Source organism: Quercus suber, unplaced genomic scaffold (assembly GCF_002906115.3).
Source record: "Quercus suber isolate HL8 unplaced genomic scaffold, Cork oak 2.0 scaffold_838, whole genome shotgun sequence".
Lineage (NCBI taxonomy): Eukaryota > Viridiplantae > Streptophyta > Magnoliopsida > Fagales > Fagaceae > Quercus > Quercus suber.
This window is the reverse complement of record NW_027070268.1, coordinates 103856-131649: the sequence shown is the minus strand read 5'-3', so window position 1 is coordinate 131649 and position 27794 is coordinate 103856. Positions and strand designations below refer to the sequence as shown.

General features: G+C 34.8%; 1 protein-coding gene across 1 annotated transcript in view; it reads right to left on the bottom strand.

The window, feature by feature from the left end:
- The window catches only part of LOC112027014 (uncharacterized), a 41497-nt gene extending 15616 nt beyond the window's left edge, over positions 1–25881 (bottom strand). Inside the window, 11 exon segments of the mRNA XM_065767712.1 lie at positions 6235–6353; positions 7397–7563; positions 7652–7765; positions 10418–10496; positions 13416–13844; positions 16213–16408; positions 20823–21004; positions 22903–23010; positions 23650–23752; positions 23843–24211; positions 25434–25881. Coding sequence (XP_065623784.1) covers positions 6235–6353; positions 7397–7563; positions 7652–7765; positions 10418–10496; positions 13416–13844; positions 16213–16408; positions 20823–21004; positions 22903–23010; positions 23650–23752; positions 23843–24189 — 1844 coding nt within the window. The 5' untranslated portion in view covers positions 24190–24211; positions 25434–25881.
- Between the last annotated feature and the right edge of the window lie 1913 nt (positions 25882–27794).

Sequence of the window (27794 nt, the reverse complement as noted above, 5' to 3'; positions counted from 1 at the left end):
CCAAACGTAGTTCATGCACGCAATTTTTTTTTTTTTTTTTTGAACGAGTACAAGACATGCTTACCTGAAGTCCAGAAAATATGGAGGACCAAGGATCTTGGCTCATGTTTTCAGAGGACTTGGGATTTTTGGATCTTGGCTCATGTTTTCAAAGGACCAAGGGTTTTTTGGGCTTTGGCTCATGTTTTCAGATGACCAAAGGTCCTGGATCCTGGCTCATATTTTTAGAGGACCTATGATTTTTGGATTTTGGCTCATGTTTTCAGAGGACCAATGGTTTTTTGGGCTTTGGCTCATGTTTTCAGAGGACCAATGGTTATGGATCCTAGCTCATGTTTTCAGAAGACCTAGGATTTTTGGATCTTGGCTCATGTTTTTAGAGGACCAAGGGTTTTTTGGGCTTTGGCTCATGTTTTCAGAGGACCTAGGATTTTTTGGATCTTGGCTCATGTTTTCAGAGGACCAAGGGTTTTTAGAAGGTATTATTCATGCCGATATGCGTAGGCCTTTTACCATAATACCTACAAAATAAATATTTTCAATTAGTGACAGAGTTATTCATTGAAAAGAAGTCGGCATACCTAGCGAATGCCCCTAGTTTGGGACATATTCCATGCTTCATTGAATGCTGAGGGTGGACAGTTGACTTGATGTTGCACCACTGGAAAATATGGAAGAGGATCATAGCTTTCTATTCCTGAAGAAGAATTCAATGAAGATTTTTTTTTGGGACTTTTGAATTTTTTTTTTGGGTTGAAAAACTTATCATTTGAATGAGATAAACTTTGGCTGGAAGTTGATGTGGATTGCTAAGTCCTTGCTTAATTCTTGAAAAAGATAATTTCAATTTAGCAATGGATTTATTCATTGAAATGAATTGGAAGTACTTACCCAATGCCCATAGTTTGAGGCATATTCCATGCTTAGATTGAAGCTGAGTTCATTTGATGTTGCAACCATTGGGGAATATGAAAGAAGATCACGGTCCGTCATCATTAGTTCCTGCAAAATGGTTTTCTTTCTCTAGCTTGTTAAAAACCAGTTATCATGAAAACATTTTTGGCCATTGCCATTAGGGTAGACATGCTTGCAAAAAATGCATTGATGCCTCAAATGAAAACATGCTTTCATGTGAGAAGGACATATTCGCATACAATATAAATAGGCTAATGCCCCAAGTTTAAGCATGCTTGATGCAAAACAAATGGGCTTAGCCTAACATGCATTCAAACAATTTTGTCACATTATTTTGACTTCTAGCCCAAAAGTTGTTTAGGTGATTGGGACCGGACCTCTACAAGGTTGCCTACGTACCTCTTTCATAAAGGATCAAGTCAAGATGTAGTTCAAGAAAACTGGATTTTGGAAAAGAATGTTTTTTTTTTTTTTTCTTTCTTTTTGAAAAAAAAAAAAAACAAATTTCCTTTTTGGTTTCGGTGTCCCACACATAATACTGACCCAACCAAAACCAAACTGAAATATATTAAATATTAATATATACAAGTTATATCAAGGTAGTTCCTGGTAGCATAGTGGCAAGGACATGCATTTTCATGTTTTTAACTCAGGTTTGATCCATAGTAAATGCAGTTTTATTTATTCTCTTCTTACTATAACAAAACTACGTCGTTTTGGGTTTGTATATAACCCTAAGTTTTATCTCTTCTCTCTCACTTCAAGTTGCAACCGTTCTCCCCACAACCTTCTTTCTTCTCCATTTCTTTTAGTCTCTTAGAAACAGAGTTCAAGAATCCCAAAAACGTTTAACCAAAAAAAAAAAAAAAAAGAAAATACAATCTTCTTGATTTTGAGTATATGTTTCTTATGTTTGTTTAGTGCTTGGAGTTTGGGTGCTGAGAAAATGTAAGAAAGCAAAGGGAAATAGGTTTTTTCTTATTCTGGTATGTTCTCTAAATATATACATGATTTTGAGTATATTTTTTTGTGTTTGCTTGGTGTTTTGGGTGCTGAGAAAATGTGGGAAAGCAAAGGGAAATAAGTTTTTTTTTTCTTTGATCTGTTTGGTTTCTAAGAAAACACGGCATGATATTTGCTTAATCTTAGTTTGTGTTTTATGTTTTTTTTCTTGTGTTGCTCTATATTTTGTGTTGAAAACAGAGTCTGTGTTGGTCTTGCCTTTCTTGTTAGTTGTTGTATTGATTTTGTCTTCCAATAATGTCTCTGTTTGATGCAAAAAAAATCTTCTTTTCTATTTTTTTTTCTTGCTTTTGTTTCTCAAGTGCCAAACACCGAAACCTGACTAAACGGAGCCTAAACTAAATGCAATCGGTCGGTTCAGCGTTCCTTCCTTACAAGTCGGTTTCGGTGCTCAATATGTTAGAACCAAAATTCTTGGTTTGTTACAAAAACTGCCTTCAACACTGACGGACCTGAACCGATTACACCCCTACCTCTACGTCATGCCGAAATGATGGAACACTAAAAAAGAACAGGAAAAAGAGGATAGAGAACCTGAGTTAGCACCAACCAAGAGTGAAAACCTCTAAGAGACAGCACCTAATGTTGGTTGGAGTCATCACCAAACCATTGAAAATAATCCATGAAAATTGTGTGTAGGTTGTGTCTGGGTAAATCTCCTCTCGAAGGTATGAAAATTGGGAGAGGGAAGAGAAGAGACTACAAGGAATTCTCTCTTAAGGGATGAGTAGCTCTCTCTTAAAAGTGGGTGTTTCTAATCTATAAAACCCTCAATCTCTAGGTTAAAATTAGTGGAAAATAGATGTATATATATTAGAGGAAAAAGAGGCACAACTTCCAACAAAATGAGCTATCAGCGTAAGTTGTGGGTAACTCGTGGGCAATGTTGGTAAAAGTGAGGGGCGCAATTAAGCGAAAAGGCCTTTTGGAGCCTAGGCGCAAAGCGCAAAGTGCAAGCGCACGCCTAATTGAAGTGAAACACACATTTAAAAAAAATAATTTTAAAAATTTAAAAATCATTATTAATGAGAAATGCAACAATCAAATGATCAAATTATGATATAAATTGAAATAAAATTTTATATATAATTCATATAACATTTAGATATACCCTACTTTTGCAATTTTAACACATTGCAAGTCAAGTCATTTTATTTTTTTAGATAAGCTAGATATGAGTACTTCCATGTAACATCCTTTCTTAAATCTCCTATATCCATAATGCCCTATGACTAATTAGTAATATTAGTTAATAATTTAATCACTTAATGACTATAACTCTATAAGAATTAGTTTGCTATGTTCAACATCAACCACTAAAGTAACTAAACAATTACACATATATTATATCTTTCTTTTTAATTTTTTTTTTTTTTTTAATCAATGAGCTAAGAATATGAGGACATTGCAATATGGTAATTGGTACCAAGGAGCTAGGTGGGTTCCTGTTTCAAGGAGAAAAAATAAAAATAGAGAATAACTGAGAGGTTGTGGTTAGGGTTTTAGGACAAGTTATACTCAAAAAATAATTTCTTTTGATAAGTTACACTAAAAATATGCAAAATCAATGGTTTATATCAATAATGTCAAGATCCTATAGTTTTAATTAAGTTTTGGTTTATTTTTTTGAAAAATATAAAAAGCTCCAAAAAGCACGCCTGAAGCACGCTTCTTTGAATGAGCCTAGCTTTTGAGGCAAAAGGCGCTGGAGCCTTGGGGCTTTGAGCTTAATCACGCTTTTAACAACGCTGCTCATGGGTTGGCCTACTCGCGAGTTACTTGCGAGTTACCACAATTGTAACTGACTTTTGAAATTCCTCACGTGCTCCTCACATGTCAACGTGCGGGTGTTGCAGTCCTAACCTACTCGTGAGTCAATCCCAAGTTCCACTGAATGTGCAATTCTTCACCAACTCTAGACTAAACCCATATACATTAAATTCCACAAAAAATACAAGAAAATAGATGCATGGATTACAATCAAATTGACACACAATAAAGCCAACTAAAAAAAAAAAAAACATAATCAAACTATAATCAAACTATGTAATATACTTCTCCATAGGAAAACAAAATTATACATTAAATTGCACTTCCCATATAACTCCAACTGGTGATATATGAAGGCTCAGCATTTGTATGACAGTATTTGTGAAGTAATTTTAAGATTGAGTGGTAACTACCAATTCTTTCCTTCTCAATTTGTTGGTGTTCATTGAACTCCTAAACTCTAAGATCTAGAACGAGTTTTTTTTATTCTATATCAGGTACGTATTACCATGTTCTATACTTCTATTAAATATTACTTATACAAAATAGTCCAAGGATGATGCATGGATTACAATCAAATTGACACACAATAAAGCCAACTAAAAAAAAAAAAAACATAATCAAACTATGTAATATACTTCTCCATAGGAAAACAAAATTATACATTAAATTGCACTTCCCATATAACTCCAACTGGTGATATATGAAGGCTCAGCATTTGTATGACAGTATTTGTGAAGTAATTTTAAGATTGAGTGGTAACTACCAATTCTTTCCTTCTCAATTTGTTGGTGTTCATTGAACTCCTAAACTCTAAGATCTAGAACGAGTTTTTTTTATTCTATATCAGGTACGTATTACCATGTTCTATACTTCTATTAAATATTACTTATACAAAATAGTCCAAGGAGTCTGAAGCATAATTTGTTCAGTAAACTTTTAAAAGGCTATCAATCTGAGGCTGGACCGTGCTTAGCCTGACACTATCCAAAAGGCAACAATTAAAGCTGGTATAATGGCACTCCTACATTAAGGCTATTCAAGCACAACAAATGGTACCTGAGATTCATAGATGATAAATAATTTGTAAGATGATCAAATAGTCAAAGGGTTAAGTTATGATGCATACGCGGTCAACTTAGCAAATTTCAAACAGTGCACCTAAAATCACAAGACATACTATAGCAAAAGCAGCTAGAGAATACGTAAAATCTGCAATATCAGACAATATTTAGGGTCCGGCTCCCCTCCCGTTTAAACCCTTCATTTTCCTCTAGTTTTTATTTTGATGAATGAAACCTGGCAAGCAAATGATCCAACGGCTAAAAAAATAAAAGCAAGTCAATCCCATCTTCTTTACAACTTTCCTTCTCCTTTTTTCTGCAACATCACCTAGAGTATGAAAGCCCCTCAAAGCGCACCATCGTCACAAATTCTAATGAGCTTCTTTTCAACGAGCTAGTGTAAGTGTTCATTTATGTTTTCCTCTTTTGAAAGCCCCAGAAAAGAATTTTACTATGAAAAGGCTCTATTGTTTCCTGCTAAGTGCTAAATTGAAATCAATCTCTCCAAGATCCATTTCTTTGTTTTCTTCCTTCTTCTCATTGTAAGCATTAGAACACAGAGGCCCTTTGTATAGAATTTTATATATATTTAAATTGAAAGTAGTGGGCTTTTGGGATTTGCAAAGTAGTGACTGGCAGGTGGAGGTCAACGGGGTTGGTTCTTGGCATTGGGTTTCATTGTGCCATTACCACCTTATAGTTACCAACTTTTCTTCATCTTCTCTCTCTCTCTCTCTCAGTGTGTGCAATGAGATTTGAAAATTCTCAATTATGGCATTGGTGACCTTAAATTGCACAATTGATTCAGTCTATTTGTGATTACTTTTTGGGTATGTGCTGGTACAGACTTTGTGATGGGATAGACTTTTCTCATGCTCTGGCAGTGATGTTGCGAGAAGAGGACTTGCCTTTTTAAAACTATTGGGTTCCTCTCATACTGTTTGGTGATGTTGCAGAAAAAAGAGGAGGAAAGATTAGAGACAAAAAAGATGAGAATGAGTTTCTTTTATTTTTAACTGTTGGATCATTTGCTTACCAAGTGTCATTCATCAAAATAAAAACTGGAGAAAAATAGAGGGATCTAAACGGGAGGGGAGCCAGACCCCAATATTTATTCCTAAACTGACTACAAGCCATTTGTGCGTGTACTGGATTTTTTTTTTTTGGGGGGGATAAAAGTTTGAAAAATTTTATTCAAAGGAGAAGAATTCATCAGCACATTGAGTATGTCCAAAAGTTATCCCACGTAAGACTAAGTGGTGTGATTCCCCCGTGGATGGTTTTGGATTGATCAAATTGGAGGGGAGAGATTCAAGGATGGGTGCCTATTATGCCAAATATGTGTACAGTATATTATATATTATTGATAAATAACAAATCACAAATGCCATAGTCCTAGTACTACAAATGCCCGCACACACATATGTAGACAAGACTGAACAAGATGAAATTCATAACTCACAGATCTGATGAAGGAGCTACTGGTCTAAATCCACGAAATACATTCTCAGTTTCACGATCGTTCAGTACTTTAACCCTTTCAAACAGAACTCTTCTTGAGAGCCTCTTTTTTACCTTAACCTAAAAAATCACCAATTATGAGCAACTGACAACAACAATAAAGCCAATTATAAGCATCTGACAGTAAAAATCAATAATGAGCTTTTCCAAATAAAAGGCAATTACAATTAATGAGTCTGGATAATTCTCCCCATGTCAAATTTCAGAAATCCAGCAAACACCTCATATATTAAGCCCAAAAATCACATAAATGATAATATATTGCATGTTTTACCTGGAATGCTAATAACACAAGATGATTTTCATTTCTAAATGACTGGGATAAATCATTTTTAAGATGCACAATACACACACACACACACACGCATATATATAATAAAATTTCATTGAAAACAAAAAAGAATACATGAAAAAAATACAAAAGTGCATATGAACAATAGATGATTCTCAATAAGTGAATACATGAAGCCTCTGCCCAACTCAATCTGCAATGAATTGGGTCTCCTACCGTTGCGTGATTTTAAGTCCATTAAAATGTGATTCAAAGAAGTTAAAATCGCCTAGAGTTGGATCCCTTCCTCTCACTCCTTCTCAGTCAAGCCCTTCCTCATACTATTTATATTCAGAGGAGGATTTATGACGCCGGCAAGTACTTCCGATATTATCCAGCATGGTCTGAAAGCCCTTTTTATCTAATAAGTCTTATATTTGAATATTGTGAAAAACCCCAAGGTTAGGGACCCGCCTCATCAAGCAGAGGTTGCTAGTTCGAAATTTCCCTTTCTCCCCTTGAGGATAAAGTCTCATATCTGTATATTGTGAACCCTAACTTGTTTAAGTTTCTGTTTCTGTTTCCTTTCCAGAATCTATATGCAAATTCAAGCATGCATGTCAAGGTTTGAGATTGACACACATTGTTAGTGAACATCTTGGCAGTCTAATCTTTTAGGAGAATCATTTCTCCTACATGGCAACAGTGATTTGGGTAACTCTTTATTTTTTTACACCAATAATATACATCTTGGTGGGCGTGTGTGTGTGTGTGTGAGAGAGAGAGAGAGAGAGAGAGCATGTGTGTACTTTGTAGGGTTTCTCGTAATTACCTTAGGATGAAGAGTTTCAACATATAATGACTCACGGACCAGAGGGAAGATAGCATCCACAAAGTCCTCAACCATCGCTTTAGCTCTATATATGGTACAAAGCTTCAGTTTTACCTTTTCATTTAGCCACCAAGGTTTAGATTTTTCAGGAGGTAGTTCAATAGAGTCTGCACATATAAGCCAAAAGACATCATAAGGAAAAAAGAACGTGTTGTCGTAACAAATATTATAATAGAACATTTCAAAATTAAATACCAAAATTTTTTGGTGGAGCAAGTAATGAAATTGCGTCTTCTTCTTTAGCTTCTTCTAGAAGGAGGGAAGCCAGAGTTAATCGGGCATCAATATTGTCCTCAAGCATTTGTAGAGCTGCGTTGGATTGGAAAATTAGTTAGTTGAAAACAGATTATAATTTTTTATAAAGAAATATTTCTAAATAATACAATGACACAACATCTCACAGAAGATAGAACAATTCTATATTATCAGTAAGATCATGTCAGATTCCGCTAATCAACATACAAACTCCTTCAAGAAAGAAAAACATTTTCTCACTGCTCTTGCAACTTTATCACATTAATCCAAGCTTTCTAACAAAGCAAACAGCAGACCTTATGTAGGCATTTTCCCGGTATAGCCACACTAATGATCAGTGTACTGTAGCAATTAATTTTGCATAGTATTACAGCATCAACAGTCATCTTCCTGCAGCTTAGGTTGTTAAGTGTCCTTTTTTGGTACCGATGGTCAATCACAACTTTTGTAATGAAAGAGAAATGTTCCTACAGCTTGTTAGAATTCTACTACACAATATAAAGTATGCTAGCCAACAATTCAAGTTCAAAGAACACAGTTGTAAATTTTTAAGTTACTTTTTGTAAAGTTCAACATCATAAAAATAGAGAAATATTCATCTTCAATAAAACTGTTACTACTTATATAAAAAAAAAAGTTCAAAGAACACAGTTTACTTGACTCAATCCCAATGAAGAGATTATAGTTCAAATAAAATTTATTAGATATTAGTTTTCAGACATGAGATAGAAACAAAATTAACACAACTTTTCTCCAAGAAACTCTTTTTTTGGTTTCCATTACCACCTCCTAGGCTTCCACTACATGAAGTGGAAATGAACACCAGACTTTAGTTCAATGAACAGAAATGTCCGGTATTAAAATAATAGGCATAATGTATGAAGCAAATTAAAATGACTCTCTCTCCAATTCAATACTTTCAATTTCTCTTTCCTCTTGTTCCTTTCCTCACTTTTAGTCAAGTGAACAGAATTTACTACTTATAATTATTACACACAAGTCTTCTTTATTTTAAAGCAAATTAACATGAGCCTTCTTTGTTTTTTCTCCCCTTTTTTACACTGCCTATAAGTCACTATCTTTGTCCCTCTCATATATTCTATCTCATAATGGCGTAACCATAGCATGATTAGAGTAACTATATCCTCTTTGGATATTGGGCCATGCCAGGTTCAGTGGCGGGATTGTTATTTTTTTGGCATCAATGGCTTGGGAATCATACTTTGGATATTTGGAATTTGATTCTAGGTTGTTTCATGTGGATTGTTTGGTTGGAATGAAATCGTTGTTCCTTTGAGGAAATTGAGAAGGCATTGGAAGAGTTGAAAGTTCTATGCAAGCGCAATCTTTTTGATTGGTCTCGTTGTTGGGGTTTTACTGATTGATCCTCTCTCTGAGTTTATATTTTCTCTTAGATTAGCTTCCTGATTTCCTTCTTTTTTTGTTGTTTGATTTTTCCTTATCCTGATGTTCATCATCGTGAACTTGTTTTATTTTCTTTACTATTTTCATTAATAATATTTCTTTGATTATCTTTTTCTTTTTCTTTTTTTTCTTTTTTTCTTTTTTTTTTTTTAAATCCTCTTTGGAAGTCTAAGGTTAAAGCAAATCCTAAGAATAAGAATAGAAGTCCATGGTAGTAGATTAGGTTTTTATATTTTATGTTTTATTAGGTCATTCTAGAGTCAAGGGTATTTTAGTAACTCTATGATTGTTGGGTATGAGGTATAGTTATGAGCCTTGGGCTTTCTTTTATTAATAACTAAGTCTTATTTAGTTTATGGTACTGTTCACACATTTTTTATTAAAAAGAGAGTCTATTTATGTTTATTTCTCTCTTTTCAACCATAACCCAAGTATTTTGAGTCTGTTTGGTAGCAATGTTTAAGTATAAGTGTTCAAATGATGTAAAAACTATGGTTTAAAAAGTGTTATGAAAAAACATGTTTAAAGTATTCACAATGCAAAAAAAAAAAAAAAAGTATTTGATACCATATTTCAAATAACATATTTTAAAATATGAAAAAACATAATTGCGTGTTTAGAATGTGTGTTATTTTAAAAAAGTGATGATTGTATAGTAAAAGAATACTATTTTACTTAAGGAGAGAGAAAAAGAAAGAAAAAAGAAGAGAGAAGGACAAAAAGGTGGGCCCATGGGAGGAAAAAAAAAAAGAGTTTGGCCTTGTCAATGGGTCCCACGATTTTCAACTTATTTACAAAATGACCATTCAACAACGTTACTTGAAAAGTAAAAATTGGTTTGGATGGGTTTTTAAAATACATGTTTTAAACCCCCTAATTTGAGAATTGTAACTTAAACACCCATTATAAAACATCGCTACCAAACAGGCCCTTTCTCTCTTGAACCCTAATCCTTTTTCTAATAAGGTTCTAAACCCAAAAATCCTACTAAACCTTGCCCAACCACAACCACACATAGACAAGTTCTCTAATTTGTCCTATGTCATCTAACCTCTTTTATTGTGCTTAAAGACTTGGAACAATGCTCATCCTACCTTACTTTTCTCTTTATACTTTTTTTTTATTCAAAATTTGATTGAAACACCCATACACATGCTCATATAATCCAATCCTGCAGCTCGTTATCAGGTCAAATACCCATCAAGCTATCATAATCATCACTTTGGTGACAAATCCTTCATAAGTTCAATTGGAAAGTTTTACATAAGTTCATCACCTTACCTTTGTACAAGAAGAAAATTGCTTGCACTCTTTCTTTCAAGAATAAGTAACACCGAGCAATTTTCAGATATAAAAAACCCTACTCGAAAAGAAATGCAACATAAATATATCAGCAGCTAATAACAAGTCAATGTGCAAAATAGATCAATAATATAAACATACAAGGAAACTGACTAAAAAAACTACGAAGACAACCAATACCAATGTAAGAATAGTTAAAGCCTTCTCATTAATCTTGTAACCAAAAGTTTACTAGCCATAAATCTTCTGTAAATGTATATGAACTTATTCAAAATAGACCCAGAGGGTAAGCAACTGCTATCCCAAATTATTTATGATTTGCTGAAACAAGGAGGCAAGTGTGGCTAATCTTATGAAGTTCACCAATGGAGTCCTTCATTAGGATTTACATTATTTTGGGCTGTGCATGACTGGGAATTGGAAGCTTTGTCGGCTTCTTGGATACCATTTATGACATTCCTATAAGGAGGATTGGGGAGGATAAGAGGCATTGGTTACTTGATAGGACTAGAGGGTTTATGATTTGTGCGTATTACCATCTTCTAGCTGGCCATAGTGATCAATTCTACCCTTGGAAGAGCATTTGGAAATAAAAGGTTCATTCTAGAGTGGCTTTCTTTTTATGGACTTCAGGTTTGGGGAAAAGCCTGAGAATTGACAATTTAAGGAAAAGAAAGGTACGTGTTTTGGATTGGTGTTTTATGTGCAATTGTAATAGTGAAATTGTTGACCATCTCTTCCTTAATTGTCCGGTTGCTATGGATTTGTGGGCTATGAGTTCTGGGTTTATTTAGAGAATGCTGGTTTATGCCAAAGTCTGATGTTGAGCTTCTTGCTTGCTGGCAAGTTCGGCCTGGTCATCATCGTAATGGATATATATGGATCGTTGTTCCTCATTGTTTGATGGGGTGTATTTGGAAGGAAAGAATAGTAGGTGCTTTGAAGATAGTGAGTGTTCTCTGCCTGATCTCAAGTTATTATTTTTAGAACCTTATTGGACTGGCTATTAGTGTGGAAGAACTGGTCCTTTTCTTCAATTTTGGATTTACTTGATTTATGTAATTTGTATTTGATCTATACACCCCTGTATACTCCCTGTGTACTTGGGTGTCTCTTTTTTTATATCAATAAATCTATGGTACTATTAAAAAAAAAAAAACATATACAAAAGATTGAAAGACATTGAAAGACCAATGAAAGGTGATCGATTATAAGTCAATATCAAAACAGAACTCGCGAATTTAGAGTATAAGCTCTTTTATCAGTTATGCAATTGCAATGCAATGCTTTCAAGGCACATCAAGCAAAGCTTGTCAGCAAACTCCCATACGGGATAGCAGAATTCCCTAATTATGACCAATAAAAAGACAGAAAATAGACACCAGACAAAGAGCCTAGAACCTTTTCTCGTAAAACCACTTTGTATTAAAACTTCTTCCCCTTAAGAAAGTAACCAATCAACACAATATGTCAATAGCAGTTGGATACAAAAAATGCACCATTTCAATGGGGCACATGGCATGAGAAAGCCCTTGCCTCAAAAGTTTTCCCCTCCTATGTTTGTCAAAGCCTCATGTTACAGCCACTGACTAAACCTCCCTCCCTCCACTAAAAATAGCAAAGAAAAAGGTGATGAAATGTCACTTTGGCCTTTTGTTTATATGTGAGACACCAGCCAAAACATTGTATCTTATGCCTTTAACCCTTAAAGAACAAAACAAGCAAGAGCCAGCTCAGCTCCCTAATCCCATTAAGCATGAAAAAACTTAAACTACGGGACCGGCAGAAGTAGCTCACCACCTACTATTCATCAGCAAGATTCATACAACGATCAAAGGTACCTCACTAGACAATATACCAAATAAAGTAACCACATCCTGTCCCCCAAGACAATTATCTAAAGAGAAGTCATCACCAGCCCATTCTAATGCTTTTCCACAGCCAACAACATGCTAACTACAAATAGTGTCCAATACACTTTAGGCCTTGGAGACTAATCAGACCATAATAACCTCCACATGAGCAGATAGTGAGAGTGTAGGAAGAGAAATCACTGTGGCTCCTAATGATAGCATGTGGCACTTTCCAAGTTAATAGATTTTCTCCCATGGTGCAAATGGACTTGATAAAAGCCAATGAAATAAAGTACTGAAAAACATTGATTTATTCATCCCAAATGACAGCTCCTTCCCTCAAATGTTCTTTGATTTCTTTAACTCTACAGGTTATACATCAGACATTATGGTACTGACTTCCAAGCTCTATGCTGGAAGGAGTATGGTTTCCTTCTTCAACCTTGAGGGATCATATGGCACTGATTCCAAATATGACCAATGAAGTAGCTAATCATTAGGATTCTCATCATTCCTTTTACGCATATACCGCTAGTTAACCATCAGAATCCCCGTATAATTGGATTGTCTATGGTGAGAATCTTACAGAACTTTGTTCCTTTATTTTTTTTATTTTATTTTTTTTTTAATGCAAGTATTTATTACCTATCTAAAAAAGAGTCATCTGCTCTACAAGGAAAAAGGCAAAGATGATGAATAGCTCTGATCAAGCCCCTCATGCAAAATGTCAAGAATCATGTGACTAACCACTCACGAAAAGCTAAATGCCTGTTTGTGTAGCAGCAAATAAAAATAAAAGAGAACTTCCACGGACTTCTCCTTTGCAGTTTTTTTTTTTTTTTTTTATTAGGGTTATTTGCTTATGTACAGCTTTTTAAAACTCGCTTTTGCTAGGTAAAACTTTCAGCAAATCAGTAAAAAGCTCTTCCAAACGCACACTTCATATTAGCAATTCTTCATGCTAGCAATTCAAAGAAATGACGACCCAATATATTTCAGGAATATAGCTCAGTCAAATGAACAACTCCATCTGCTTTTATTTGTGGACGTTATCAGCAGCAGACAACCTAAGATGCAGCAATAAAAATGCATATGTGTCTTATATCAAGCATTGTTTTACTTACGTTGTCACCTTTAGCACTTCCTTCCAACATCAGATAGTACTTCAATGCAGAGTCATAATGCTCAAGACTCATTAATGAGTCTGCAGCTTCGGCAATCAAATGAGCATGATCATTTACACTTTCCCGCTGCAAAATACTGAAGAGAACCTATAAATGCAAAAGATCTTCAGTGAAAAACATTATTATCTTTTAATCCCTTTTAAGATGTCCTTAGAGTATGCCGTGGTAAGAGTATAAGTGATCACCTATGATCAAGTCTGGAGAGCTTTGCATGCTCAATAAGTTGGAGAGCTTTCCATAAGAATTACTTTCCATGAATATGGAAGCTAGCAGATCAATCACACTTGTATCAACTTCACTTGGATGACCTTTAACATAATCCTCAAGAATGCGGATAGAATGTTCAAGCTGACCACCTTTCTGGTACAACTGAATGAAAAGCAAGACAAAAACTAATATCAACAGAACAGAAAACTTATGTCAGACTAATTAATGCCCTAAAAAAGCATGAGATATGAGCTAAACTACCAAATCACAGTCACCTTCAAAAAAATGCTTGAAAAAAACTCACTACTGCAAGGAAAAGCAGAAAAAACATATTCAACTTTGTGAAACTCCAGAACCAAGGGCAATATATGCTTACAAATTTAATTAGTTCAATTATGAAAACATGAAATCCAAAATCTCAGTGATACTAAATTTAGAAGGGAACATGTAAACAACTGTTTCATTGATAATGTCTGTAAAGAAAACACAGAAGATGCACTTTTCCTATCTTTATTATGCAACATATTAGCCATGAATTTTTCCTTGGGTTTGAAATTTAGTTAAGTTTGAGAAAAATCAATTTAATACTTCCAATTGACTTCTCTTCATCTTCAAATGCCCTACTCAATGAAGCTGCCCTCGTCACCTTGAAAATTGTAATAATAATATCCAACACTACTAACATAGAAAGATAGCAACATTCTGTGTCACCAAGCCTCCCAGAGAAGGCCTCCTTCTCACCCAATCTATAAACTGATGAAAAATGTAATATATTGTCACACTGAGCCAATACCTAAATTGTTTAATATATATAGAATGCCTCCCTACGATAGACATCCAAGATGATCTACCAACTCTCCATTTCTTTTGCACATATAACACCTATCCAAATCAACACCTTCCTCTACTGTAAATTATCAATGGTCAAAGTAGTTCCCAAAGTTGCAATCCAAACAAAAAACGCAACCCTGGAAGGAGCCTTTCGCTTCCAAATACTTATTGAATAGGACTGAATACATACACCCAACAAATCTTAATAATAACCGCTCACTTCAAAGCCCCTACTCTTAGCAAGTGTCCAACACATCTTATCTTCACCAATATCCCTCAACGAGACTCCATATATAACATCCAAGAAAATAGACAAGGCTTCCAATTCCTAATCTTGAATTGCTCACAAGAACTCCAAGTCCCAATAAAGAACCACATTAGGGAATTGCATGAGATCAGCCACATAAGCCTCCACTACTAATTTGAATAAATTTGGAAAACACATGCTCAAAGGATTATCCCCACACCAGACATCATGCCAGAATTTCACCAGTCCCATCTCTGATCTCAAACTGAATGTAGCTGAGAAAAAGTAGGCCAACCACTACTAATGTTATAATGCTTCTCCGTAACACTTCCCTCTTAGACCTAAATCTCCACAACCATTTTTCCAAATGCACTTCATTAAAATGTCTCAAATTTTGAATTGCTAGACCCTAGACTGGACAGGAGAGCATACCTTAGACCAATTCACCAAGTGACATTCTGAATAATCTCCCAAAGCACTACAAAGAAAATTTTGTTGAAGTTGTTCTATACGATTCGCTATATTCACCAAAATTAGGAAGAAAGGAAAGAAGATAAGTAGGTAAATTGGATAAAGTACTTTTTATGAGAGCAAGTCTACCCCCTTTGAAGAGATACAACCTTTTCCATCCCGCTAACCTCTTTTCCACCTTCTCAATGATGGGATTCCAAATTTTGCACCCAATGGAAGGCCTAAATATTTCATAGGAAGTGAGCCCTGCTTGCAACCCAAAGCATCTACTAGCAACTCAAAAAAAATAGACCATGTAAATTGTTTTTGTGGATTATTCAAACCCTTTGCATTCCATGTAATCATTCTTAAATATTATTAAAAAAATAGACCACCAAAACGCTTATCACCTCCTTGATTCTTAACAATTGGGATAGTCTCCCATCTTAAATTAAAAAGGAAATCAAATTCCATAATTCTCTAACCCCTTTAATGCTTTAGTAAAGCGCAACCTCCATTTTATTCTTCTCTGCTGCTTCTAATTTTTGCAATAGGTTAACACATTCAGATTTGAACCCATCAAGATAGACCTATAAGCTGAACCCTAGCATCTTCATATCCACCCACTAGGACACCCCATCCTCTTCTTCTGGAATCACATACTCCTCGCTAACCAACCACTCACTACCAAGTTGCCTACAATCCTCCATGGCCTCCAAATCCGTTGTAAAAACATCCACGAAATCCAAGCCAACCACCTCATCCAATACATAAACACTTAGGGGTAAAAAGAAAATTACCAAAAAAAAAAAAAATGTAAATAGATATGAAAAATAGCATTGGAATATCCAAAAATAGTTTTTAAAGAAAAAAAGAGCCATTAATATCTATCAAAAAGCAAAAATAAAAATAAATAAGTAAGACCATTGCAATTTATGGCATACAAGTGCATATTCAAATCAAATTCAAGAGGCCTTTTAAACACAAGGAAAAAGTTAAAACCTTTGCCCCTGTTTTTAATGCTTCAATGTTCTCAGGACTAATTTGATATATTTGATCAAATGACTCTGCAGCTTTCTGATAATCTCCAAGTTCAACATGGAGTGATGCACGATGAAGTTTTAGAGTAACATCTTTAGGATCTGCCATTATTGCTTTAGAAAGGCAATAATTGGCTTGACCAATGTTTCCTTGTTCACTGCATTTGACAGAATGTCTATAATTAATAATCAATCCATTCCTTTCATGCATATAAAAGTAATGAGGTGAATAAACACAGACACAAAAAAAAAAAAATTGAACATGTCAAAAACTATGCTATCAGTTGAAAAAAGAACAGAGTATCCTCACTACATTATTTGCTAAAAAGAAATTTCTTACTGGGTAACTTACCATGTCCTAGAGTTACAACTCCTTAACTTAATGACAAACCAAGAAAAAAAACCCGCTTAATTGAAGGAGGTCTTTTTGGATAAGATATTTTTAACTCCGCCTATATTTGTGCTTAGTATCATATATTTAGTTCGCAGCCAATCCCAAGCTTAATAAAAGAGAGGTGCCACTTTGTTATGAATATAACTGCTATAAACAAAAGCTGACACCTTGGGTGTAGTGAAAAGTTGGCAAGAGTTAGCTAAGGTAAAATATATATATATATATATATATATTGGACTAAGACTTGTTAAATAAGATAGTATTAATGGATGTGGGATAATGATGCAGTTCATTTTTAAAGCTAGCTGTTTACTAGTGCTTATATTGTATGATATGTAGTTCCTTTTACTTGTAACAGAAAGTTTGTTAGTTGATAAGATTGTTAGTGATAAGTGCAACAACCTATCAGTTAGTTAGAGAAGATTGGTAGGCTTTGGCCAATCACATGGTAGCCACATGGTGGGTTCTTGTAACTTACTCAACAACTTGCATATGTAACTATAAATAAGCAAGGTTGCCCTCATTGTAACTAGTTGAATTTGAATCCAAAAGAAATCTCTACCTATGAGGTATTATTCCAAGAGTGTCTCTCTTGAAGAGCTAGTTCATTCATTCTTTTCACTAAGCAACTTGGCTTTCTAAAGTAGCTTTCCTTTTCACCATTTTCCTCCATCAGATAATGCCTTGAGGAAGCCCATTTTAGCATTGTTATGGATACCGTTCCATTTCAGCCGAAATGGCTGGAAAATTTCGTACCAGCCTCTAAATTAGAATGAACCACCCCCTTGTTTCACCTTGGACTAAATTCCAGTTCCTGGTTCATTCCGGTCAATTATGGCCATTTCGGCCAGTAGAACATTTTCCGCTGGTATTGAACTATTGATAAATGCATAATTTTTTGTTAATACTATTTTCAAGTTGGTTCTTTTCTATGTTTTGTCCCTCCCTCTTGGGCCTCCTTCATTTCTTCTCTTTCTCTTTTTTGGTTGTTCGCCCATTTGTCTTCCAGGTTTTTCATTGTGCTTTATTATTTTGAGTTTTTGACTTTTGTATTTCACTTTTTTGTTTTGTGAGCCACTCCACGTGACTAGCTTGGGAACTTGGGAAATAAAATTTTCAGGGGGTGTTTGGTATACCCACTCAAACACACATTTTTAGTTTTTAAACAACATTACACGCATTTCCATACACTTTTTCACTCACACGTATTTTCACACATGTTTTCAAACAACAGAACACATGTTTTCAAACACATGTACCAAACACCCCCTTAGCCTTTTGTATCTTCTTAGCCCCTCCACATTATAATACTATTTGGTCTTTCTTTTTTCTTTTTTTTTTTTCTTTTTTTCTTTTTTTTGAATAAGTAATAAAGATGTATATGCAAAAAACTACCTCATATATAACGGCATAAGGCATATCAAATATTACAAAAAGAGAAAAGAAAAAACAAAGAGAATTATAATTACAAAAGAGAGAACTAAGAAATATAGGGAGAAAATCGCTAGAAGTGAGTCCCCAAACCCTAGACTAGTTGAAAAGAGAGCCACTGAAAGACGCAAGCAACTGGTCGTTAGTGCTTTCCATGTCCTCAAACGTTCGCCAATTTCGCTCCCTCCAAATACACCACATTAAGCTCAACGGAACCAAATTCCAAATGCTAGATGAATGCTTTCCCAACCAATTCCACCAACCAAAAAGAGTCTGCAATCGATCTTGGCAAAACCCATGAAATTCCAAAAGATCTCAAAACTAAACTCCACAACCGATAAGCCTTTCCATAATGAAATAGCAAATGATCCGCCATCTACCCATTACAATGACACATAATGCACAAGTCAACAAAATCAAACCCTCAATCCCGCAAATTGTCACTTGTAAGAATCTTGTCCCAAACAGTGGTCCAAACAAAGAAAGAAACACGCCGAGGAGCCTTAACCTTCCAAATACCCATCGAAGGAAACATAATGGGCAAGGGACCTCGTAGTTTATTATAAAACGAGTGGATATGAAAATCCCCATTCCTCGTCAACTTCCATCTCATACAGTCTCCATTCTCAATTAGAGGTAAATTAGAACCCAAAGTACGAAGAAATTCATCCACAAACCCATCTCCCAATCATTTGGTCTCCGAATGAAACGAATATCCCCACTTCTCCGTTCCTCTATCCCAAATCGTTCAAGACAAAAGGCCATAGGCTACTTTATTGGAAGCAATCCCAAACACAGCCAAAAAGGTCAGTTGGAGTGGTGAATCCCCACACCACCGATCTGTCCAAAACCACCCCTACCTCAAACTGAATATTTTTGCTGAAAACCTCCCAACCCATCCGGATACTTCTCCACAATATTGGGATGTTCCATGGTGTTACATAGGGAATTTCAACATCATTCACTTCCCAAGTGAACGGTTGGGTGGATCGCATCTTACTCCGGCCATGGAGAATTTTTCTCAATTTATTGAGAAGCTTAATTTGATAGACTTACCGTTGGAGGGAGGGAGCTATACCTAGTCTAGTGGTTCAGATCAGCCTTCAATGTCTAGGATAGATAGAGCTCTAGTATCTCATGATTGGGAGGACCACTACCTGGATGTGATCTAGCTGGTTTTACCTCGCCCTGTTTCAGGAGAAATTATAAGGTCCTTATGGTGGACAAGTGATGTGGTTCACCATTCCAATAAAAGACTCCCACTTGTTTAAAATTGTGGAGTTTTAAGTAAAAACTAAATACTGACTCAGCAATTTTAAATAGGTGGGAGTCTTTTACTGGAATGGTGGACAAATGACATGGTCTACCATGCAAACCGTATAATTTCTCCTGTTTCATATCACTTTCTTATCTAGTAGAGGTAGGGGGGACAATGAGGGAGAGTACTTTTAGGTTTGAGAACATGTGGTTAAAGACGGATGGATTCACAGATAGGGTTCATTCTTGGTGGAATTGATATTCTTTCTTAGGTACACCTAGTTATGTGCTTGCTAAGAAGTTGAAGGCTCTAAAAGGAGACATTATTCAGTGGAACTGTAGCGAGTTTGGAAATGTAGGTCGTTAAAAGGAAGAATTATTGGAGGCCTTGAAATTATTAGATGCAAAGGATGGAGAGATTGGCCTTTCTAAAGTGGAGATAAGTGAGAGGGTTGTGGTGATCTCCTCCCCATTTTTCATACCCTCACTTTTCTATCCCCCCAATGAAATGAAGCCTTAGTCTATATAGTGTTGTCTTGCAGTTTTTTTTACTTTACTTTTCATCAACTTTGACTTTGTTGACTAGTGGTGGCCACTACTAACTTAAACTAGCCCTAGCCTGCACTGATTTTTCTTTGTCTAATTGGGAGGATAGAAATGTGGGTCAATAGAAAATATTTTTTTTTTCAACCATGTATGTGTTTGGTAAAGAGGATGGAAAAGTGGAAGGATGGAGAGTTAATTACCATCATGCACTGATTAAAAAAAGTAGAATGATGGAAAAGTGGGTATAATCTCTCCATTTTGGAGAGGAAAAAGAGTTGTGGGCCAAAGCAAAAAACTCCCGCTACCCCATTTTACTTCAATTCTCTCTCCCCTACCAAACAGAGGAAAATGACATTTTCTCATCTTTCCCTTCCTCCCTAAACCTTTAACCAAACACACTGTTAAAGAAAAAACCTGAAATGCGTGTTAATTCACAAAAATGCCATATAACAAAAATGTTTTGACCCATTTCACCAAGCGCCAAAGGAAAGTGCCATGTTAAAGGCCCATTGCCTAGAGGCCTTTGAGGTACCTTAGCAAGGCCTCGCCTCTTAGGGGCCACTTAGGCAAGTGCCCCACTCACCCTTAACTACACTGCCTCAATGTTATTGTTTTATATGTAACAAAATACCCCATGGTACCATTTTATGTGAAAATGCAGTTCTACATATGGACACATCTCATCAAATGAGAAACTCACTATTTATTTCCATCGATGTTTAATGGTTTACATATAAAACAATATCACAAGAGGTTTAAATGTTACATTCAAAACTTCTAGAGTTTCCATATTTTATCGGGAAACCACCTGAGCATTTTGTGTAATTTTCCTTAAGTTATTTTAATACAAGAACATCTATCATCGTAAAGAAAAGTTGTTGCATTCTCATCATCAACAAAGATTAGGTAATGAATAATGAATGGACAAACATGGGGAAACTTACATAGACTTTGTAAAAAGCAGCCTCCAAAGAGATGAATCTTTTGGTGTTAAATGTGCAGCAATCATGTAAAAATTTGAGGCTTTCTTATCCTCACCAAGTCGATTATGGACAAGTCCAAGTGTATGATACGGATCAGGCAAATTTGGTGCTAGCCTAATAACTTCATGCAACGTTGATATGGCCTGCAACAATATATTTTAGAAGTTTTAGCAGTCAAAAGCTATTCAAGGGTAAAGGTTGAGATAGAACAACCTTAGATGAAGAACCTTCACTAAAGTTTTGAATTCCGTTCTGGAAGCCGTTCCAGATTCACCATGGGAACAGAATATTCCAGTGCCAGTGTGTGCCGGTGCACCGTTCCGGGGTTACGCGCCGGATATACACACACACACACACACGTATACACACTAGCTTTATATATATAAAAAGATAGTAAGTATAGTTATACTTACATACAATAGCTTCTCAAAATATAAATAAAATTCTCAGTTTTAGACTTTTAGTTTGTTTGACCATTTTTTGTATAATAATAATAAAATAACTATCTTTGTTGGGCTATATTTTAATTTGGGTTAATTGAGATGGACTAAATGCTAAGTTTAAGCCCAAACCCAAAACAAAATATTTCCTATTCTTTTTATTTCCTCCGTATTTCCTCTCCCCTCACCTGCCAACTATCACTTCAACATCTCATCAAAGTCAAACAATTTTATTTTATTTACATTTCCTCCTCTCTCCAACCTCCCACCACGCATTCACTCTTCTTCCTTTTAGTCTTTACTTTTTCTTCCTTTATTTTATTTTTTTTTTTTCCTTCTGCAGTCTGCGCCTTTACTTGCACCCACCATCTTTATCACCTTCAGATCAGTTCTTCTAAGTTCTCACGCCTGGGTTTTCTTATTGCAGATCCAAGTTCATACTTCATAGTTTCCTTTTGTCAATTTTTTTCTTTTATATTTTTTCTCCCACCTCCTTTCTTCCCCAAGATTTCACTATCACCGTCTAAAAATTTTCCTGTATTCATAGTTTGGCCCGGAATGCTCATTTCTCCTGGAATACCGAAATTTTGCCCATAATGCTGGATCAGGCCAGCACTAGCCGGAATTTAGGATGGTGCAGAACAAGGGGGTCACTTGCACCGGACTACCCACCGGAACAAAAAATTCCGGCCATTCCAACCAGAACGGAACAGAATTCAAAACATTGACCTTAACTAAATTGAAAGCAACTAAAGCTGCCATGCCAAAGAGCCCACTCCTAAAATAGATCCATTTAGACTTGAGGAAACTCTAATAGGTGATCACTGTGATAAAATAATATTATAACCAAGGACACAATGCAATGGTTCACAATAAAAAGCTTTCAAAATGATGGCGAATCACTCAACTAACCCCACCAAGATCTTCAAGATACATACATACATATATGTGTGTGTGTGTGTGTGTGTGTGTGTGTGTGAAAAAGAAAAATATGACAACACTACCCAGTACACAGGAAATGTAGAAGTAGTGCAGCAGAGTTAAAGAAAATTACGACAATAAATAAAGTCTAAAATACTAATAAAAGAATGGCTTCTCAAAGCCTCCAGCCAATCATATAATGTATTCAGGAAAGCTATCTTCCCCACCATTACAAGGAGTGAAAAGGGGAGAGGGCTAATAACATAGTCTTTTCTTCTTTTGCAGGGGTGGGGGGAAGGTTGAGTTGAGGAGCATTGAGCCACAAATACATTCAAAATGTAACACTAAATTTTGGCGTATGAGGAAAATCAAAGTCAGATGTAGAGGGCACAATAGAGACGAAAAATAACATTGTAATCATGTCCACAAAATAACTACGCAAACACTGGTCCCAGCATCATATTATGGTGGTAAAAATATGTAAGAGTGCTAAGCAGAAGAAATGGATAGTGAATGAGAAAGAATCTAAAAGCTTACATATTAACTAAAACATATGGCTGTCGTTAGACTGCAGGTACCATATCTTAGTATGCTGGAGGAACCTCTCATAGAACCCACTAACAATTTCAGTGAGTGACCAAAAATTAATGCTTAAAAATAAAATTCATCAAGCATCTTACCTCTTCATAATGACCATGTGCATAATGAAGGGTAGCATCACCAAGCATCCGTGTAATTTCAGGGCTGAGTTTATTCTTTGATCCTTTCCGCCTACCTCTTTTCTTAGGCTGCATGAGGCACACATAAAAAATTAGACAAGTAACACGCATAAAATCACCACTTGCCATTTATTTGTGAAGGGAGCAGGGCGAACATAAAAAATTAGACTAGTAACACACATAAAATCACCATTAGCAATTTTTTTTATAAGCAATTCATTAAAAAGAAGAGCACAACATAAGGGCACAACTCTAGTGTAAGCTTTCATAAGTCCCGTGAACTAAATTATGTTCCAGTGTGACTAAATCTTTTTTGATAAGAGATCATAATATTGAGGTCCTACCGAGAGTCGAACCCAAGTGGCTGGATTCAAAGTCCAGAGTGCTAAATCAAACCAAAGCTAATGCTTTGAACCAGCATTTTATTGTAGTTTACTTATGAAATTTCCTAAATCATCTTTTGAGATAAAGGTATATTTCTAGTCCTAATTCTTTCAAAATTATTAGCTTTTGATAACAAACAATAATAGAGTTAAAGTTATTAAGTTAAAAAGAAAAGTTCAAGAAGACAGCAATGTATAAGAAGCTCTCCTTGACATCAAAAAATAACATGAGGCACCATTTGCATGTCTAATAATGTGAATTTTGTGACCATTTATCATTATGAGATTGGTGAAGTAGGAATAACAGTGGTTAAAAAAAACCCACCTTCCTTGATTTCCTTCGAACACCAAAATTCATGGCTTCCATTATTTCATCCATGCTTGCTCCAGATGTATCTTCTTGCCTAGCCTTCTTCATTGATCCTTCACTATTTAGAAGAGCTTGATATAATAAATGTAAATAACACAAATTCTTACCTCATAGTCACATGAACAAACTAAAGAAATGGAGTTTCTACCAATGACTATTGGCAAGTAACTTTCGCTTTTTCTCAGCAAGAGCTTCATACTCAAGTCGCTCAAACTGCTCATAAGGTTGGACACCAGAATCAACATTATCTTCCACAAAATCAAAAGGGTTTATCCCGTCTTTAAATCTGAACATATACTCCCCTTCACCTTCATTCTCGTCTTCGTTGCCGTCATCATCATCCTCGTCATCTTCTTCTTGTTGTTCTCCTTCTTGTTCCTCTTCTTCTTCTTCTTCTTCTTCTTCCTTCTCAACATCTACTTTCTTGTTGTCTTTAGTGCTAACGGCAAGCAAACCCTCTTCAAGTTCACTAATTCCATTTTCCACTTCCTCCATTTAAATGTAATATTAAATTCACCTGCATGAAAAAAGTTGAGAAAATCCAAACAAGATTAGCAATCTATACCAACCACATTAAGATTCATCAAAAATAGTCAATGTGAACTGGCAACATAAGAAAGTCCCGTTCATCTTATGCAGAGTCTGACTTTTGAGGCATCTAGAATGCTCTAGGTATAGAGGCATACAGCTCATGCCTATGTGCCTTGTGAAAATTGGCCGGGACAAATGTATTATGTGTTACAGTCTAGATGCTCTCAACATCAAGGGGAGGAGGTTTTATAAAAATCAAATAATATTGGTCCATGTTTTGGCTCACGGGCTCATTGATTTTCCTTCGCCAGTTTGTAAACAAAATGAAATTAGTGCCAAGTATTAATGGCAGTAGAAGCAAGAAAAAATGAAACTAAATGAGAATTCTACAAGATATAGAAACTTCTACTCCCCTCGTCTCTCTTCCTCAAATGTTTACAGAGAAAAATTTATGGGACATTAATCAAGGGCTACGAAGAGAAGATGAAAACAATCCTATTGAATTCAAACTAGATAATATCCCGCGTGATGCGCGGATACTTTGCAAATTCATTTAAAATGATTTTTATGTTTTTAAAGACCTATTTATTATACTGATTTTGTTGTATAATATTTATGTTTTCCCACAATATTTTAAATGCTTTGAAATTCAATCTTCTTAATTCATATTTTATTTATTCATTTAGTTTTTGGTCATAGAATTAGTTTCCAAATATTGAGTGGAATTGTTTTACTAATCTAGATTTATGATGTTGTAACAGTCAAGTTTTCAACATTTCTAGGAGACTAACGTATTATAATATTTGTAGACTTGGCTTGAGAGTATTTCAACTATGTGCATTTGTATAAACCAGGCATATTTCCTACCAAAAACACAAATGGGATTGTGGAACTAAAGATGGTTTTGAGCAAACAGAACTGAAAATTATGTATTTTCAGTCAGGCAATTCAACAAATAGGTGGTGTGCGGTAGTGCATTCCCAAAAAGAAGGCTAAAAATAGAAAACACGCATCAACAAATTAAGCCCTGTTGATTTTATTGTACTAAAAGTCTAAAACATTTTTTGCTAGCGTCTGTTAAGTGAAACACATCAATTGGAAAGTTCATGGAGCAACGAATATGTATGAAGGTAAAATCTCACACACCCACTAAAACAAACAAGACTTTACACACAACATATCTATAATTTAAAAGAAAAACAAGTTACCGGTGGCGATTCAGGCAGTCAGACAGTGGCGAAAGATTTCCCCCTCTCTCTAATTCAATCTTCAAAAATCTCTCTTTTACTCCAAACCAAACCAGGCAAGTCAATCTCTAAAATCCCTAGAGAAATTTCGATCAAGCAAAAGAGTTTCCTTCCTCAGAGACTTTCGAAGAAGTAAAGGAAATTGTCTTCTCTTCTGTGTTGCTTCAGAATCTGTTAGCTTCAACAACAGAGGGAGGCTACGTTTGAACACTGTGTCGCCAAAAATCAACCCAAGTGAATTACCTAAGAAATCTGATGCCTTCAAAGATCTTCAACGATGCCTTCAACGACCAACTACGCCACCGTCGAAGCCCGACCTCAAATCGCTATTCAGGTACGTTCCATCTCAAGGAGAGTGAGACTGAGGCCCGAATGTTTGGCTTAGAAGTTGAGGTTATACTGTTTATTTAATTTCAGATATTAGAAGGTTTTTGTGGATATTTGTGGGTTTATTTAATTTTAAATCTTAGATGTGTTTAGTAATTAATAATAGATTTAATTATTTAACTCAAATAACCAAATGGGTTTTGTAACCAAAAAAAAGAAAAAAAAAATATATATATATATATATAATATCATTTTCGCCTTTAAATTATCACGAAAATTCTGTACGTTCCATCTCAAGGAGAGTGAGACTGAGGCCCGAATGTTTGGCTTAGAAGGTTTTTGTGGATATATTTAATTTTAAATTTTAGACGTGTTTAGTAATTAATAATAGATTTAATTATTTAACTCAAATAACCAAATGGGTCTTGTAACCAAAAAAAAAAAAAACCAAATAGGTTTTTAAACATTTAACTCGGGTTGGATTAAGACTTATCAAAAACAATGATGCCCGCGGAGAAGATGATGAATGACATGTCGTACAAACCCAGTTGGCTACATGACTTGTCGTTTTTTTTTTTTTTGGCTTTTTTTTGGCTTTTTTTTTTTGGCTTTCCTTGATTGTATTGTAGTACAGCCATCGAGGAGGACAAGGAAAAACGCATGTGAGTGTATTTTGCCTTCTTAGTATTTTCCCTTCATTCTAATTTCCTTTTCACTTTTCTATTTCGAAATTCTATTTCGAAATTCCTTTTCACTTTTCTATTTCAAATTATATATATAAATATAATTTGAAATCTAATTGGATCTAGTCTCTTCGGTTTTGCCTTTAATAATTCACTTATCACAAAAATTAACAAATTAAATAGGACACATGATACAAAATTGAACTCCAATTAAAATTCAGTCTAAAATCTAATTAAATTTAGACATTTTGATTTTTGCACCCTAATAATTCACTTGACACAAAAATTTTAAAATTAAATGACACGTGACACAAAATTAGACTTTAATTTAGAATTTAATTAAATTTTATCTCTGCTTTAGTTATTAATATATATATATATATATATGACTTATAAATTTGAATTTTTTTAGTTATATGATTTTGTTTTTTATGATTTATTATGTTTGACTCATTGTTTTCTACATTAAATTAACTAATTTGGCAGAAAAATTTTAAAATTTAGATTAGATGGAACATGTTATGCAAAATTAAACTCTAATTGAAATTCAATTTTTACCTAAATTAACTCACTTGGCACAAAATTCTAAAATTTAGATTAGATGAGACACATGGCATAAAATTAAACACTAATTGAATTATAATTTAAAATTTAATTGAATTTTCTCTCTGTTTTACCTACTATTACTTTTTTATTATTATTATTATTATTATTATTATTATTATTATTATTATTATTATTAGATTGTCACTAAGTACCCAAATGACACAGATTGTACAAGGTATTGTAGATGGAATGGGCCGCACTGGCCTTGGTCTCTCCTCCTCTAAAATATTTAGATATTGACCTACAAGAAAGAAATAAATAAATAAAATTCATGCCCTTTAACTACAAAAAAAAATAATAAAATAAATATGGACTAAACAAAAATAGTGCGCAAAATAAGAAACGCTTATTTTGTATGTTATACTTTATTGATATGTTTATAATATGAAACGTTTAAGAAATACTTATTTTGTATGTAGTATTTTGTTGAATATGAAATAGATGTTAGTATTTATTTTCATATTTTTTTTTTTTTTGTTTTAAGCTTTGGCCCCTCCCAGGTACAAATCTTGGTTCCGTCCCTAGCTGTACTAATAAAATATAGGAATTTCTCTGACTGCTTATTTTTTTAGTGTTGAAACTAATCATGGTTTTTTCTCTGACTGATTCCTGTCATGCCGATATTGTTTATGCTAGGTTTGTTTTCTAATGCTCACAACTTGCATTTTCTCCATCTCATTCAAAGGTAAAACTTTTATTTTTTTTA